The following is a 13987-nucleotide window of genomic DNA, read 5'->3' on the forward strand; positions in this document are numbered from 1 at the left end:
ATTGGATAAGAGTTTTTCCACATCTTCCACTGTTACTCATTACTTGTTGGAGCTGGATTCAGAAAAGTCTCTTACTGAAGGAGTTGCTTGTCTCCTATGGACTCTGCCTCTGCTGTAGAGACTGGTAAACATTTGACCCAGCTCCAAGGCTAAAGAGATTTGCCAAAACTGCAGCTTAAGATAGAGGTTATTCCAACGTAAATTCAATATGACAAATACTAAAGACATTCTGGAACAACAAAATGCCTTATGTTGGCAAAACAAAATCAGAAAGGCAGAAACTCTCCTCAACTCTTACCACAAAAATCTGATTGTCAGTTGAAAACCAAGGCAGCTCTGGAAACCAGCAATGCTAGAAGCAAAAGGCTATGCAAAATCGGAATTGGAAGCTGAGGGTTGAAGCCTAGGAGAGCACCAAATAAATCTGGCAGTTCCAGGGAAGGGTGAGCTCATTTCAGCACTGCTGAGTTTACTCCCTTCCCACTAACTCATTCCAGTGGTTCTCAGCCACTCAGGATAGCAGTCCTCTCTTCCAAACTACTCTCACACTCAAGAAAAAGAAAAAAAAAAGGTAATAGTATTTGTAATATATTTCTAAAATATTTGTAATAGTATTGCCGTTTTTTCTATATGGGATTAAATCAGGCAAGGTGATTCTTGTTCTTACCCTGGCCATTACTAAGGTCATAATTATTGAAATGTAGATTTGTGTTTACCCTTGATTCCAAAAAGCTTTGTGTATGCCCCAATGCTTGGGTAATATGAATTCTGAGGGTAAAAGCACCCTTCCTCTTTAATAATATAGGATCAAATGCCATACAGTTAATTTACCAGCACACTTAATCCAATACCACCTCTTCAGTTAATAACTGTTACCTCTTACACTGAATAAGATAAAATTACTAACTTGCAAATGGGGTCAAGTGAATCACATTCTTCCTTTTCCTTTCCTGCATGCCAGCCCTGAAAAAAAGGGAAAAATCTCATCCTGTAGGTAGGAGTCTGGTGTCCCTTTAGATGCCCTAAGGTGTCCCATCTGGCTTCCAGCTGCCTTGATGAGTGCAAGCTTTATGTAGCTTCTGATCACCATTCAGTCCCATACATGCCTTATATACTGTTAGGTGTAAGGATCACACACTGGATGCCTGCCTCTATGTAGACAACCAGCTCCCACCCTGACTGTTCAGAGTGAGAGACTCCAGACTATGCAAAATAACAGAATTGTACAAGGGAACCAAGGTTAAAAATACTTATAGATAGTTTGATTCCTGAAATAATGTCAGTAACATACTAAAAACAGCACTAAACACTTGTATGGCATATGTATTATGCTACTGAATTATCTCTTAACAAAGTAGTCCCGCTCAGGTTTGGAAAGCCCATAAACATGAACCTGAGTGTGAGCATTTCCCAGAAATAACTGAAGCAAAAAATCAGAATAATTGTGATTTAAACTCACTCAAGCCTCAGAAATGTCTGCTGTTGCTGTTCCACAAGCAAGGACAGTGAGAGGCAGGGATAACCAAACTGAGAACTCTAGCTAGGATCATTGAAGCCACTCTCAGAAGGATTTGGTCTCTTACAGTGGCCCAGGCAACACCAGACTGTGACAAATTGAAAAGACTGTGATTCATCTTTATTAATAGCAGGCAAAAGTTAGAAAAAGAGTTGGAGTCCTTGCATGCTCACGAAATTCCTCATCTGACTCTCACCAGTGGTTACTCAGATTTTACATAGGTAGGAACAACATAAGGGAAAGAGATTTTCTTGGCATTGAGGAGTAACCTGAATCCCATCCAGGCAGTCCCTGTATGGACAGAGCAGTTTCATCAGTTTTATTTTTCCCATAGGTAAAAAGTTGCAGTTGGGGGTTTCAACAGATAATTTAAGAGAGTTGAATATTCAAACTACTGCTCAAAACATTGTTCTAATAAAGACATATTGAAGTAGAAGGTGCAAAGTTAAATGTAATGTATTTCTTTTAACTTAGATGCTTATACCAGAGCAGAGGTTGTGTATGAGTGGACACGGGAACCAGCAAGGTCAGTGGTTGTGGCTGAAGATGGTTCTCGACTGAACCAATATGATCTGCTTGGACAAACTGTGGACTCTGGAATTGTTCAGTCCAGTACAGGTCTGTGAAAAAGGTTTTTTTGGGGAAGGGTTATATTTCACTACAGAAAAAAAAAAAAAAAAAAAAAAAAAAAGGGAGAATGGCAAATTGCAATATATGATCTTCAGATTAGGAAAATAATGACTCTGAGAAGATAACATAACCTGGGATTCTTTTCCTAGTAAAACTGGTGGTTAAAATATTGGAACAATTAACAAGCTCCCTTTGGTGACAGATCTAACCAGAAAAACAGTAATTTACATTATAAAGAAGCACTCCTTGTGTCCTTATCATATTGTCTGCTTACTAGAAGAGCTTTAGAAACAGTATAAGAACATGAATCCTAAAAGACCATATTCCTGGAGGCAGTGAAGTAAACTGCTAAAAGCAAACCCAGAGTTTCTCAAGGAGCTATTTAGAGTGAAAATAATATGTCATCAAATTAAAAACCACCTGGAGCATCCAAAAGGAAAGGTGTCACTGCTAGCACCAGATTTAACTCTAGAACTATTAACAAGATACAGAAATATATCTGGCATTTATAGTATTATATACCTGTAACCTTGAAGCTTAAAACCTTTGCTGTTTTAATTTGCAGTGTTTCAAGATTTTTTTTTGTTTGTTCAATTTTTTCTTTCATTCTCTTAGTAATTTCAATGTGACATGAAGGCCTAAGTATGGTGATAAACTGAGCACTGAGCATGAACAAGAGCTCAAACTGTTGTCTATATTGACTGTTCAATGGACCAAGCAGCCTTTTATTAGAAGTAGTTTTATTAGAGTGCACCCAGTGTTGGGACTGAACTTGAGAAATCCACAGAGACCTCCATAAACCAAACTTTTTCATGTGTCATTCAAAAAACCAATGAACATTTTAAGGAAAAGTCAGACAATTTAAGATGAACCATAATTGAGGTCTGAATGTTTTACTTAGTTTGCAAAAACATAACCAAATAGTCTAGTAACCTGTCAAGGTTTAACACTGGCCGGGCGGTTAAACCAAAACAGACGCTATTAATAACTCTCTCTTAACTTGATGAAGAAGGGAGAGAGAACAAGGGAGAGAGACTTCTCAGTTGGAGATTAAACTACAAGACTTTAATGAAACAGCAATGATGGAGTAAATTAGTGAACACATACAGAAATACAGGAAAAGGAAAAAAATAAGAACCACCCTCCTCCCCCTTCTCCCCCAACAACTCTCACGTCAACCAAGGCTGCAGGTTAGCCCTGGGAAAGTCCAGGCTGGACTCCTGGAGTTGGTAGCAGTCGGGAACTGGAGGCAGGGAAAAGAAGCAGGACGAGAGGCAAGAAGGGAAGCAGCTAGCTGAAGCAGGAAGAGGCGCCGGAAAGAGAGAGCGAAATTTGGAAAATCCCTTAAATTTATACTGAGTGTGACATCTATGGGATGGAATACTCCGTTTGGTCAGTTCTAACATCTGTCTTGTCTGTTCCTCCCCAGAGGAAGGCTCCTGGATGGTAAAATGCTTTCTGCAGAGCTGAGCAGTGTCCTTGGCTCTGCACACCAGTCCCCGGCAGTACCCATAAACATCAAGCATTATCAGCCCCAAAAGCAGACATTGTTTGAGGGACCCGCTGCCAATCTCAGCAACTACTTAAAGAGGCTCAGCTGAAAGCAAAAGCACAAGACAGAGAATCGCCTTCATTCTGGCCCAAACCAGGACATAACCCAACAAAATTTCTTTCTCAGACAAAAGTTTCTAGTAGACCAGTATTCAGGGTACTGCTTAGAAGCTTTTGTTCAGCTGATATAATCATAAAAAAGTAAGGGGGATGGCAGTAGTAAGGGCTTTGCATAAGAATAATATCAACATGACTGCTGTGATAGATTCACTGCTTCTATTGAGCACAGAGACAACCATTGGACAAGTAAAAAAAAAACAAAACAAAACACAAAGCAAAAAAGCCCCAAACCAACAACAACAACAAAAAAAAACACACCAAAAAAACCCAAAACAAACCAAAAAGCAAGAATTCTTGGAACTCCTGTCCCAGCTACAGGTAGGTGCTATTGACTTCTGGAGCCAGTAATTCACCCCAGCTGCCATTTTCTGCAAAGTCAATAGGATTTTGAGGAAGTGCAAGGATGTCCTGCTCTTTGCTCTTTCTGTTCTGAAGCTCCTCAATCAGAGAGACCTCCACAGTGCCTCTCTGCCTGCCCTTTTACACTCTTTGCCAGTTTTCTGCTTCCTGGATGCATTATAACAGCATCAGGATAATTGGAAGGGATTCATACCCTTGGGAACATAAAATGAATCATAGAATGGTGCTGTTGTCTAGATGTAGGAAAACATTACAAAGAACTAAACACAGTGGTTATCAAATAATTCAGTCCTCAAGAAAAAATTATCTTTGATTTGCTTTGGAAAGAAAAATGCTTTGCGTTCCCTGAAAAAATGATGGGAATCAGAAGTGGTAAATCAGAACTATTCTCCCCATTTAGGTAGATGTGCAATGAGTGTCAACTGAATACTCCAGCACATCTTTGTCCTCTGATGCTCTCTGTTTTATGACATATGTAATGAAACTATGAAAACTCTTCCTGCTTTCAGAGTTGTGGATGATGATCTATCGGAAAAAGGGACAAAAGGAATTGAAGACAATCTTCACTTGAGTTCTCAGAACTTTCATGGGGCAGAAAGTGAAGCTCTTGTGCAGCTTCTTCTGTCAATCATGAGAGAAATCTACATCATCTTGAGCAATTTGAAGATTATATTTAGAGTTGTCTGGAATTCCAGATACACATTTTCCCAGAATTTGCTATAACTGGGAGACTCTAAACAGTCTCGAAATTTAAGTAATTTAAGTAAATTTAAGTAAAATCTAAGTAATTTGGTGAATCTATGAAAGTCCTTTATTTTTTTTTTAATCTCTTTAATTTCTTCCTGTGCTAGTAGGGTATTTGCTATCCTGATTTCTAGATCTAGAACAAAATAACAACAAATACTGATTATTATTTTTTATGATGAGAGAATCTTGAAAGAGTAAGACTTTTTTCTAGAATAGTTATAAATCTGTGCTGGCAATGGAATGAAAGTACTACAGACTTAGAAATAGTATTTAATACATAAAATAACAATTATTGTTGCTCCTGCTCTAAGTACTTATCCTTTTTTTGATTGTAGATAAAATTCCTCTCACTCTATAATAACTGACTCATATTATCCAGAAAGAGTTTAAATTATCTTTTTCTTAAGCACCTTAACAAATGATTCAAGGGCTTGTGCAAGTTTTTATTTACATAGAACTGTTTTATAGAGGGGAATTTTTTTCTGATGTTCTGTAAATCTGCTGAGAGGATGCCATTCTTTAGAGTTTTTCTATTGGGTTACAGGACATAAATAGTAAATTAGAAATACCCTGGTTTAAATAATGGCAAGGAAACCCTTACTTCCTTCCTACCATGAGAGAAATAAGGTCTACAGCTAAAACTCAGTCCCTACCTCAAACCTTAATTTCTAATAGGATGCACATGAATTTTGCCTGCTCATGTGATAAATTGGGTCTATTACAAATAGTTTACAGAATACTGAGTAATAAGTTTGATAAGACTGTGATGAATTCTCAACTACTTTCTTCTAATGACACAGGGTTACACAGTTTACACTGCCTGAGAATTTGACTCAATGATTGTGATAGACTGTGGAAATAAGAGCTGGTTAAAAACTCCAGCTACAGAGGTGTTGAGCAAGAACACAAGAAACTCTTTCAGAGTACTGGAAATGTTCAAATGTGGAGAATCATTTGAAACACTAAATTAATATAGAAGGAGTTGTTTGACCACTTTTAAAAACTTCGTACTGTGTAATATAAACTAATTTAAACTTCATAGCATAAATAAAATGAAAAATAATCTGGTCAGTAGAGTTGTTTGTTGACTTTCTGAATTCCGTAGAAGCTAAAAAGAAACACTGGTTTCTTTGGATAAAAGAATGAGAGATAAGAGGATGCAAGGTGCATAAGGTACAATTTGTGCTACAACTTCTGAAAACCTGGCAATCAGACACTGGGAATATCAGGAATATTTTGCTCAAGAGCTATTTTAATTTTTAGCCTGTGGGGAATTTTATGGCTGAACTACAAAGCTTTGAAAAGAGAATTACAGAGTGATTTCTGGGATGTTAGACACTGGTCTCAGCTCTTGTGAATATGCCTATGCTTTTCAATTAAGAAAGCCATAAAAATGCAGGAAACTAATGAATCAGTAAATAAGTGGAGTATTTTTCACAACCTGCAGTATTTAAATAAATCTCATCAAAGATCTACTTTCTTTTACTAAATAACTGCAGTCCATTGGTACTTTGGAGACTTAATAACATGTTTCTGCCTTGTAACTGAACTGCAGATATTATTCTAGGCTTCTGTTTTCCCTGATTTCACTGCTCATAACATCAGATTTAGCTGACTTCTAGCTCACACCTTATTGCAGTGCTTAACAGATGAGAGTAATCCCTGTCTTTTTAATTGCCTTTATGGTTTGAATCGTGTTCTCATTTTCCAGAGGTTAAAAATACTTTGATAATTTAAGCAGCTAAATAAAGCTTCAGAGTACAGCGGTGTGTACACTCTGTATTCTTAGCTTGCCGTCTACAATCACTGAATTAATTCTGACATTCTGTTGTGAGCATTCTAAATCAGATTGCATTAAAATAGCTTCCCACGTCATATTTTAGCAGACAGAATTAAATTATTGGCTCTTCTACCTAAGGCTGGCACCCTTCATAAGATCCTAATCTCTGGTACAGAGAAAAAGAAGACTGTCAGTGAAAGTTAAAAGTGGGCAAAATTCAAGTAATAATCCCACAATACTGCTTCTGCCTGGCCCGTTTTTGAAATAAAATTTTCCTGGTATATCTTTTGCATTACTTCTCTAATTACAATTGATTCCCTTTTCCCTCTCTGGTACTGCTTTTTATATTGAAACTAGGAGTGTTGTCATTATAAGCTTTTCTCAGGGTTATGCATTGTGCAAGATTGTTCAAATGAATCTTCTTCTAGACTTTGAATAAAAGAAGAAGGCATTTGACATGCTCAGTGCATAAGCAGTCACTGTCTAGACGTGGGTTTTCTGTCCAATTTAAGCTTTTCCTTTATGAGAGCAACCTTCTTTTTCCAACTGCTCACATTTTAAAATGGAATAACAGTAATTTCATGTCATCTCTAACCTAGACAGAGATTTCCATTCAGTTACACGTCCACCTGTTTCTTTCTTAAGTTGGTTATTGTATAAGAACAACCTATCTACTCCATAAAAAAAGTCACAACAATCGGTTTTCTAGTCTTTTTAGATTATGTTTATTTTCAAAATCCATTTTCAGTCATGTAAATAATTGTCTGAAAATGAGGCATTATTTGTTGTGCTCTGTCAGGAAATACCTATGGACTTAAACCAGTACTTAAGATTCCTTTCAGTTGCAGTTGGAATACCCAGAGTACATAAAGCATAGAAAGCAGTAATGCAGACAGAATTACGTCTTCAGCCTGCCTCAGCTAAAACACTTCTAAAGTGATTGCCTTGCTTTAGTCTTTATATGATGTCTACATACACACACTACTGTGTTTTTCCACCTTCCAATGGAATATGGCCTTTCACAAGAGATCTAAACAGCTGCCAGGTAATGCAGACTTTTATTCACTACTCTGAAATTAAAAGATGCAGTTTTAATTGGTATTTCCCAGAACTGTCTGGTTTTGTACTATTAGTGGAACGTGACAACCTGCGTTATTAAATGATTCCTTCGGAGCTGACCCAATTTGATCTGAGGACTTTTTATATTTTTGTGTTATAAAAGTGGTGAATATAATGAAATGCTTCCTATAAATTCTTATAATTTATATGGTTATAAAAGCTTAAGGTTCCTGTTTTTCTTGTGTTTAGGGGAATACGTTGTTATGACTACGCATTTTCATCTGAAGAGAAAAATCGGTTATTTCGTCATCCAGACTTACCTGCCCTGCATCATGACAGTGATACTGTCACAGGTCTCCTTCTGGCTTAATAGAGAGTCTGTTCCAGCAAGAACTGTATTTGGTAAGCAAGACCTGTCAACCTCTTGACAATCACAAGCCAAATATGTTTAAGACATTTTATGGTAAAACTGATTATGCATAATGGGATACTGGAGAAGAGTGTGAGCTTGGGCACAGTGCAGTACACAACGTTAACACCTTTCATTGGGAAGAGTTAGCAGAAGCTGTTTTAAGGTCTTGAGTTTTTTAAACAGATTGCATTTTAAAAGAGGCCTGAAAATATCTTAAGCTAAATATTACAGTTCAGCTTTTCCAAAACAGTAAGTGTATAAATAAAACATTTCTGACAATGGCAATGACGTTCATGGTAGAGATTGTCATAAAGGCTTTAATCAATGGGTGTTGGTCATTTGACATCCTTAGGCCCTTTGGAAAGTCTTGTCTTAAAAATCCTTTTCATCAGTCCCTTTTACAATCTGCTGCTAGAACCAGTGACAATTTATTGTGCTTATAATGGTGAACCTGTGCACTCAATGCATAAGAAGGCAATCTGAAGTACTCTTAAGTGTATGCTGTTGGTTCCAACTGTTTGGAAATGCAAATGCTTATCTTAAAATTAGAAACATATAAATAGCATATTCTTTGGAGATATTAATCCAATATAATTAAAAAACAAAACCCACCAAAAACCCCCCACAACCTGAAAAAAATAACAAAAAAAAGATGCAATAAATCTTCACTTAAGGAGAACAGAACTTGAGATTTTTGCTGTGTGTGACCTGGTCTTTTTTTTGTGCTATTCAGAGGGGACACCTGAATACCTTTGGCAGAAGGAGGTGAACACACAGCTGAGTTGGCTTTCACACTGCTTACCCTGCCTCAGGGCACTGCTGGGACAGGATGCCAGGGGCCCCCCTGCTTTGCCAAGGAGAATTATTTTATATAATATTGTTTAGATTATTATGTAAAATTCCTCTAGAATTTTTATCAACTTCACTGAGAATTAACCAGGGACTGTTAAGGATCTCTGTAGTCAAGGCTATTGAAATTGTAACAATTTTACCTCTTTTTGCAAATGTCATTTCAAAAGAAATGCTAGAGGACCCATTTGAAATGGGTCCTTCACTGCCCTAGATGGAGAACAAAATTTCCTAGTATCATAATGAATACTAGATGGTATTGTAAGAAGTTCTAAAGCTGCTATCTTCACAGGTTCAAGAACCCCCACATTTCTGCAAGCTTTGCATTCAAAAGTTACTGTGTAGTGTTATGTTTACTCCATCATTATGTATCAAGATAGCTTCTTCACTTTTTAATTACAGTGAAACGATGCTTCAAGAAAGTTTTGTATGAATGTGAATAAGTTCAGGGGCACATCTTATGTCTTTTAGTCCTCTTCCTACCACAGATAATACAAATTTTAAAGCATACTCTGCTAATATGTAAGAGAAACAGCTCACAAGAAATGAGACAGAGACAAGGCTAGCTTGTCTCTTGGGGAAGAGAAATTGCTCCCTCATTAGGTGTTAATTTAAGCTCTTTACAGCAGCATGTAAATACCTTGTTCATTATCTTGCATGTTTTAGACCACTGCACATTTTCCCTAACACTCAGTGAAGGAGAGAGGATCTCAAAAGACACATTCAATACGTGACATTGCAGTTGTCAAGGTAACTTGTGGACATGTGATTTGATGTAAATGTCTAGCCTCTAGCCTGCACATGGAGATTTTTTTTTCCTTTTTTTTTTTTTTTGCAAGCAGAATGGGTCAGTCCTGTTTGTTCTCTATGGCCAGTTAATGGAAAGGTTCATCAACAGTGAGCAGCTCTGACATCAGAAATGCAGATTGCAATATCATTGTTCTTACAGAAATTCTTTGCTATTTTCAGGCTATCAGTGAGTAAAGGAACGGATAGCTGTAACACCATCAATTCACATAAACATAATATCACATAAAGCTTAGTGCATTAGAGTAGACACTTGAAGGAGCATACACCAAATAACCTTAATGAAAGCAGCAAGTTTTTCAGTTTTCTAAGCTAAAGAAGTATCTCAGAACTGCTGCAAGAAAGAAAAATGTTAAATTGGTACATCTGTAGGACAATTCACAGGGCATGAATAAGGAACAGCAACAATGATTCTCCAAATACAAAGAAGCATAAAATAGTATCCAGGTCACAACTTAAAATACTAGTCCTGTTCCAACTTTAAAAAATATTATTCTTCTACAATGTCAAAAAATAAAGGTATAAAAATGTTTTGAAATTCCTGCAACACCCGCAGAACTTGAAATCTGATCTCCTCATTGAGCAGCTGAACTTCAGGGGAAGTTTGTAAGAGGTAGGAGTGAAGGCAAATCTTTCCCGTCTATTGGAACAGGTGAGAAATGAAGCACAAAATACAGCCACTGAGCTAAAGACACTAAAACTCTTTGTTTGCAGGAGTGACAACTGTCCTGACAATGACCACTCTAAGCATCAGTGCAAGGAATTCCCTGCCCAAGGTGGCCTATGCCACTGCCATGGATTGGTTTATAGCCGTCTGCTACGCGTTCGTGTTTTCTGCACTCATCGAGTTTGCAACAGTGAATTACTTCACCAAGAGAGGTTATGCATGGGATGGCAAAAGTGTTGTTCCTGAAAAGGTAATACCACTTAATCTCTCTCCCAACAGGTCATACATACTGTGTCGTGCTTGGTCACTATGTGGGTTTTCTTCAGCCCGTTATAAATTCTGATTATTTAGAACAGCAAGTAATTACTCCAAAAGAGATCCCTCAAGTGTTTGCACACAGCATTTCTACAGATAGACAAGAATTATTTAGATATGAGTGCCTAATTACTACTTCTGACAAGCCAGGTGATATTTAATGCTATTAATAATTACAAATTTTGCAGAGATTTTGAATTCTCTTACGGGGCAGAAAGAAATGTGACCTTTTTTTTTTAAGGGAATGTAATTAATTTTCTACTGTTAGAGCAAGAAAAAATATAATGCCTCAGTGTAAATGTAGAAAAATCTTGTGGCTACTCTTTTTGACAATTTACAAAGTATGTTGCTCCCCACACCAAATTCAAGAGGACTGCTCAGTGATGATGAGAAAAAAGTCACTATGGGACTTTTTCTTTAATTTTTTTTACTCCCACGATTTCCATATTTTTAAAAGGAGAAATACTATTTTTACTGCATAGCCCATAGGAGGAATCTGACTTGAGGAAAGCATTGGCACTTTTGTTGAGAGTGTGCAGTCCTGATCTGTACCCCCTGGATGCAGTAGAGAGACATCACACACTGACTCACTTTGGTGTGAGATCAGATTTAGTCTGCAAATCACAGGTGCATCAAGAAACTTTTGAGGACATAGAGCAGATAAAAGAGAAAGTTTCCTATTTCCTATCGTGTCAGCTGCTTCTGTGAGGAAGCTCATTTGGTTGTTTTTTTTGAGACAGAGAGATCTTGAAAGAAAGTTTTTACTTGCCTCATTGGTTATTATGAACATTCATAGACTAGAGATTCATCAGAATAAATATTTGGAGGAGCAGATGTTACTCGGTCCTGAATATGAATTCAGAAGAATATGTCTATATATACTTTACTTTTTTTTTTTTTTTCTATTTTAGTTGCATAAGCCAGTGAGAAAACAGAAATAAAATTAGGCTGTTCACATCATGACAACTAATGCAAGAAATACAGAAGTACTGTAGAAAAAATGAGTGAAGTAACAATAAAACTTACAGTAATGAGATGCATGACTGCTGGTGAATACTGGGTTTTCAGTTACTGATGACACTTTCATTGAAAATAATTTCATTCTTTGCTGTGCTCTTGTCTTCATGATACCTATTATAAAAAAAACCAAAACCAAACTGTATTAAATAAACGTAATCCTTAAATATAATAGTGTCGTATTAACACAATCTAATAATAACAGGATTGGCTGCATACTCAGCAAGTGTGTTAGCAACCTTCCTGCTTGTTAGCAGCCTTTAACACAGGAGGAAAAGAATGGACAGACAAAAAAAACCTTCTTCCGAAATACCCCTTTTTCCATTCTGAGTATTTTTTTAACTGTTTGTTCCTTCTATTCAGAAGAAATGTTCTAAGACAATTGGAAGCTTTTTCTTAGCTTCAAGCTAAACCGAATATTATTTTCTTGAAATAACATCTACGTCAGAGTCATAATTTAATCCATTTTCTTACTAAGTAGCAGAAATCTAACATTGCAGCCTTCATTTCTTTCCTGCATGGGGCTCCAATCCATGCTCAGACAAGCCTCTCCCCACTTGCCCTGATGATTTTGCAGCTTCCCTTCTCATTCCCAAGTGTCCAGCTGAAGCCTTCTTGCTCCCCGCAATGTTCACAAGAATCTTTTACCAAAGCTACTGGGTTTTCTATAAAGATCTATAGGGCATATGTTAAAAAAAAGGGACTGTGCCTGGTTTAAAAAATTATGCCTCTGTGGAACAGCTGCTTCTTGAAAACAGAGAATTATATTTGCTGCCTTGTGAAATGACATAATAGAGCACAATCTGATATTTTCTCTCTAGCCATATCGTGTGGGTTTTTGGTTTGTTTTGGTTTGTTTGTTTGTTTTTTTCCCTTTGAAAAGAAGATAAAAGAGATAACACTTGCCTATTCTTTGTGGGAAGTGCTGCCTAAAGATTTCTAAGCTATTGGGATTTTTTGTTGCCTGTTTTTTCCACAACTTGCATGTGCTTTTAGTATAAACCATTAAAAAAGACAATACCGGCAGCTTTGTATTTTATTAAATTACTCACTCTTATGGTCACATAATATTTTCATTGTATATTTTTATGTATAAATTATGTTTGAATGCATTACACTATTTGTGTAAATAGTTGAAAGCTGAATTAAGAAATTCAGTGTCTTTTCAAGTTTTCGTCCTGGTCAAGAAGCACAGTTGATTAAGGGAATATATTGAGCTTTGAGTGGCTTGTCACTGTTGATTACCATTAAAAGTAAAGTTGTTTATCAGTGAGCCTGGTTATCAATATAAGTCCTCATTACAGTTTATCCATCATCTAATTTGGTTTAACTAGTACAAGTAAAGCAGCGAGATGATTTTTGTCTTCATCTAAATACTTTCTGTGAGTTGTATTCAGAGATTAACTTCTTTCTTACAGCTTATTACTCTTTGTGATATGAATTTGATGAACTGAAAAAATTTATGATGCTTTCTCACAAATTGTTGAAAAGGTAGTGAGAATAAAACATTTTCTTCTTTCTTCAGCCAAAGAAAGTGAAGGATCCTCTCATTAAGAAAAATAACACGTACACAGCTACAGCTACAAGCTACACCCCTAATATTGCAAGGGACCCTGGGCTGGCAACCATTGCTAAAAGTGCAACAATTGAGCCCAAAGAAGTTAAGCCAGAAACAAAACCTGCAGAACCCAAGAAAACTTTTAACAGCGTCAGTAAAATTGATCGACTATCAAGAATAGCTTTCCCATTGCTTTTTGGAATCTTTAATTTAGTCTATTGGGCTACCTATCTAAACCGGGAGCCCCAATTAAAAGCTCCAACTCCACATCAATAACCTCATTTATTCCTCTAGTCCTGTTTTGTCTTTTGCTCTGGGAATTGCTTCCCATTTTCACCTACAATAATTCCCATTTGCTTCATTGCCTCTGTCTTAAAGAAAATAAAGGTTTCTTTATTGAACAAAAGGTAAAACACATCTGTGTATTTAAAAACCTGTGTATGAGGGGGAGAACAATATAAGCTCTATACTTTGAAAAAAGTGTTTCTGAAAATGGGAAAGAGTTGTAGTGTAATGGGGGGAAAAAAAGAAACCATTTGTAGATAGCTTAGTACTCAATGTCCCCAGAAAGTATTCTATATGTATGTGAAAAAGATATT

The 13987-nt window shown here is 36.7% G+C and overlaps 1 protein-coding gene across 1 annotated transcript in view; it reads left to right on the forward strand.

Annotated features, from left to right (window-relative positions):
• The window catches only part of GABRA1 (gamma-aminobutyric acid type A receptor alpha1 subunit), a 36409-nt gene extending 22745 nt beyond the window's left edge, over positions 1-13664 (forward strand). Inside the window, exons 6-9 of the mRNA XM_008498699.2 lie at positions 1991-2134; positions 8013-8165; positions 10546-10748; positions 13356-13664. Coding sequence (XP_008496921.2) covers positions 1991-2134; positions 8013-8165; positions 10546-10748; positions 13356-13664 — 809 coding nt within the window. The remainder of the gene's footprint in view (positions 1-1990; positions 2135-8012; positions 8166-10545; positions 10749-13355) is intronic.
• Positions 13665-13987: the final 323 nt, after the last annotated feature.

The sequence above is a fragment of the Calypte anna genome, chromosome 13 (assembly GCF_003957555.1).
Source record: "Calypte anna isolate BGI_N300 chromosome 13, bCalAnn1_v1.p, whole genome shotgun sequence".
NCBI classification, from domain to species: Eukaryota; Metazoa; Chordata; class Aves; order Apodiformes; family Trochilidae; genus Calypte; species Calypte anna.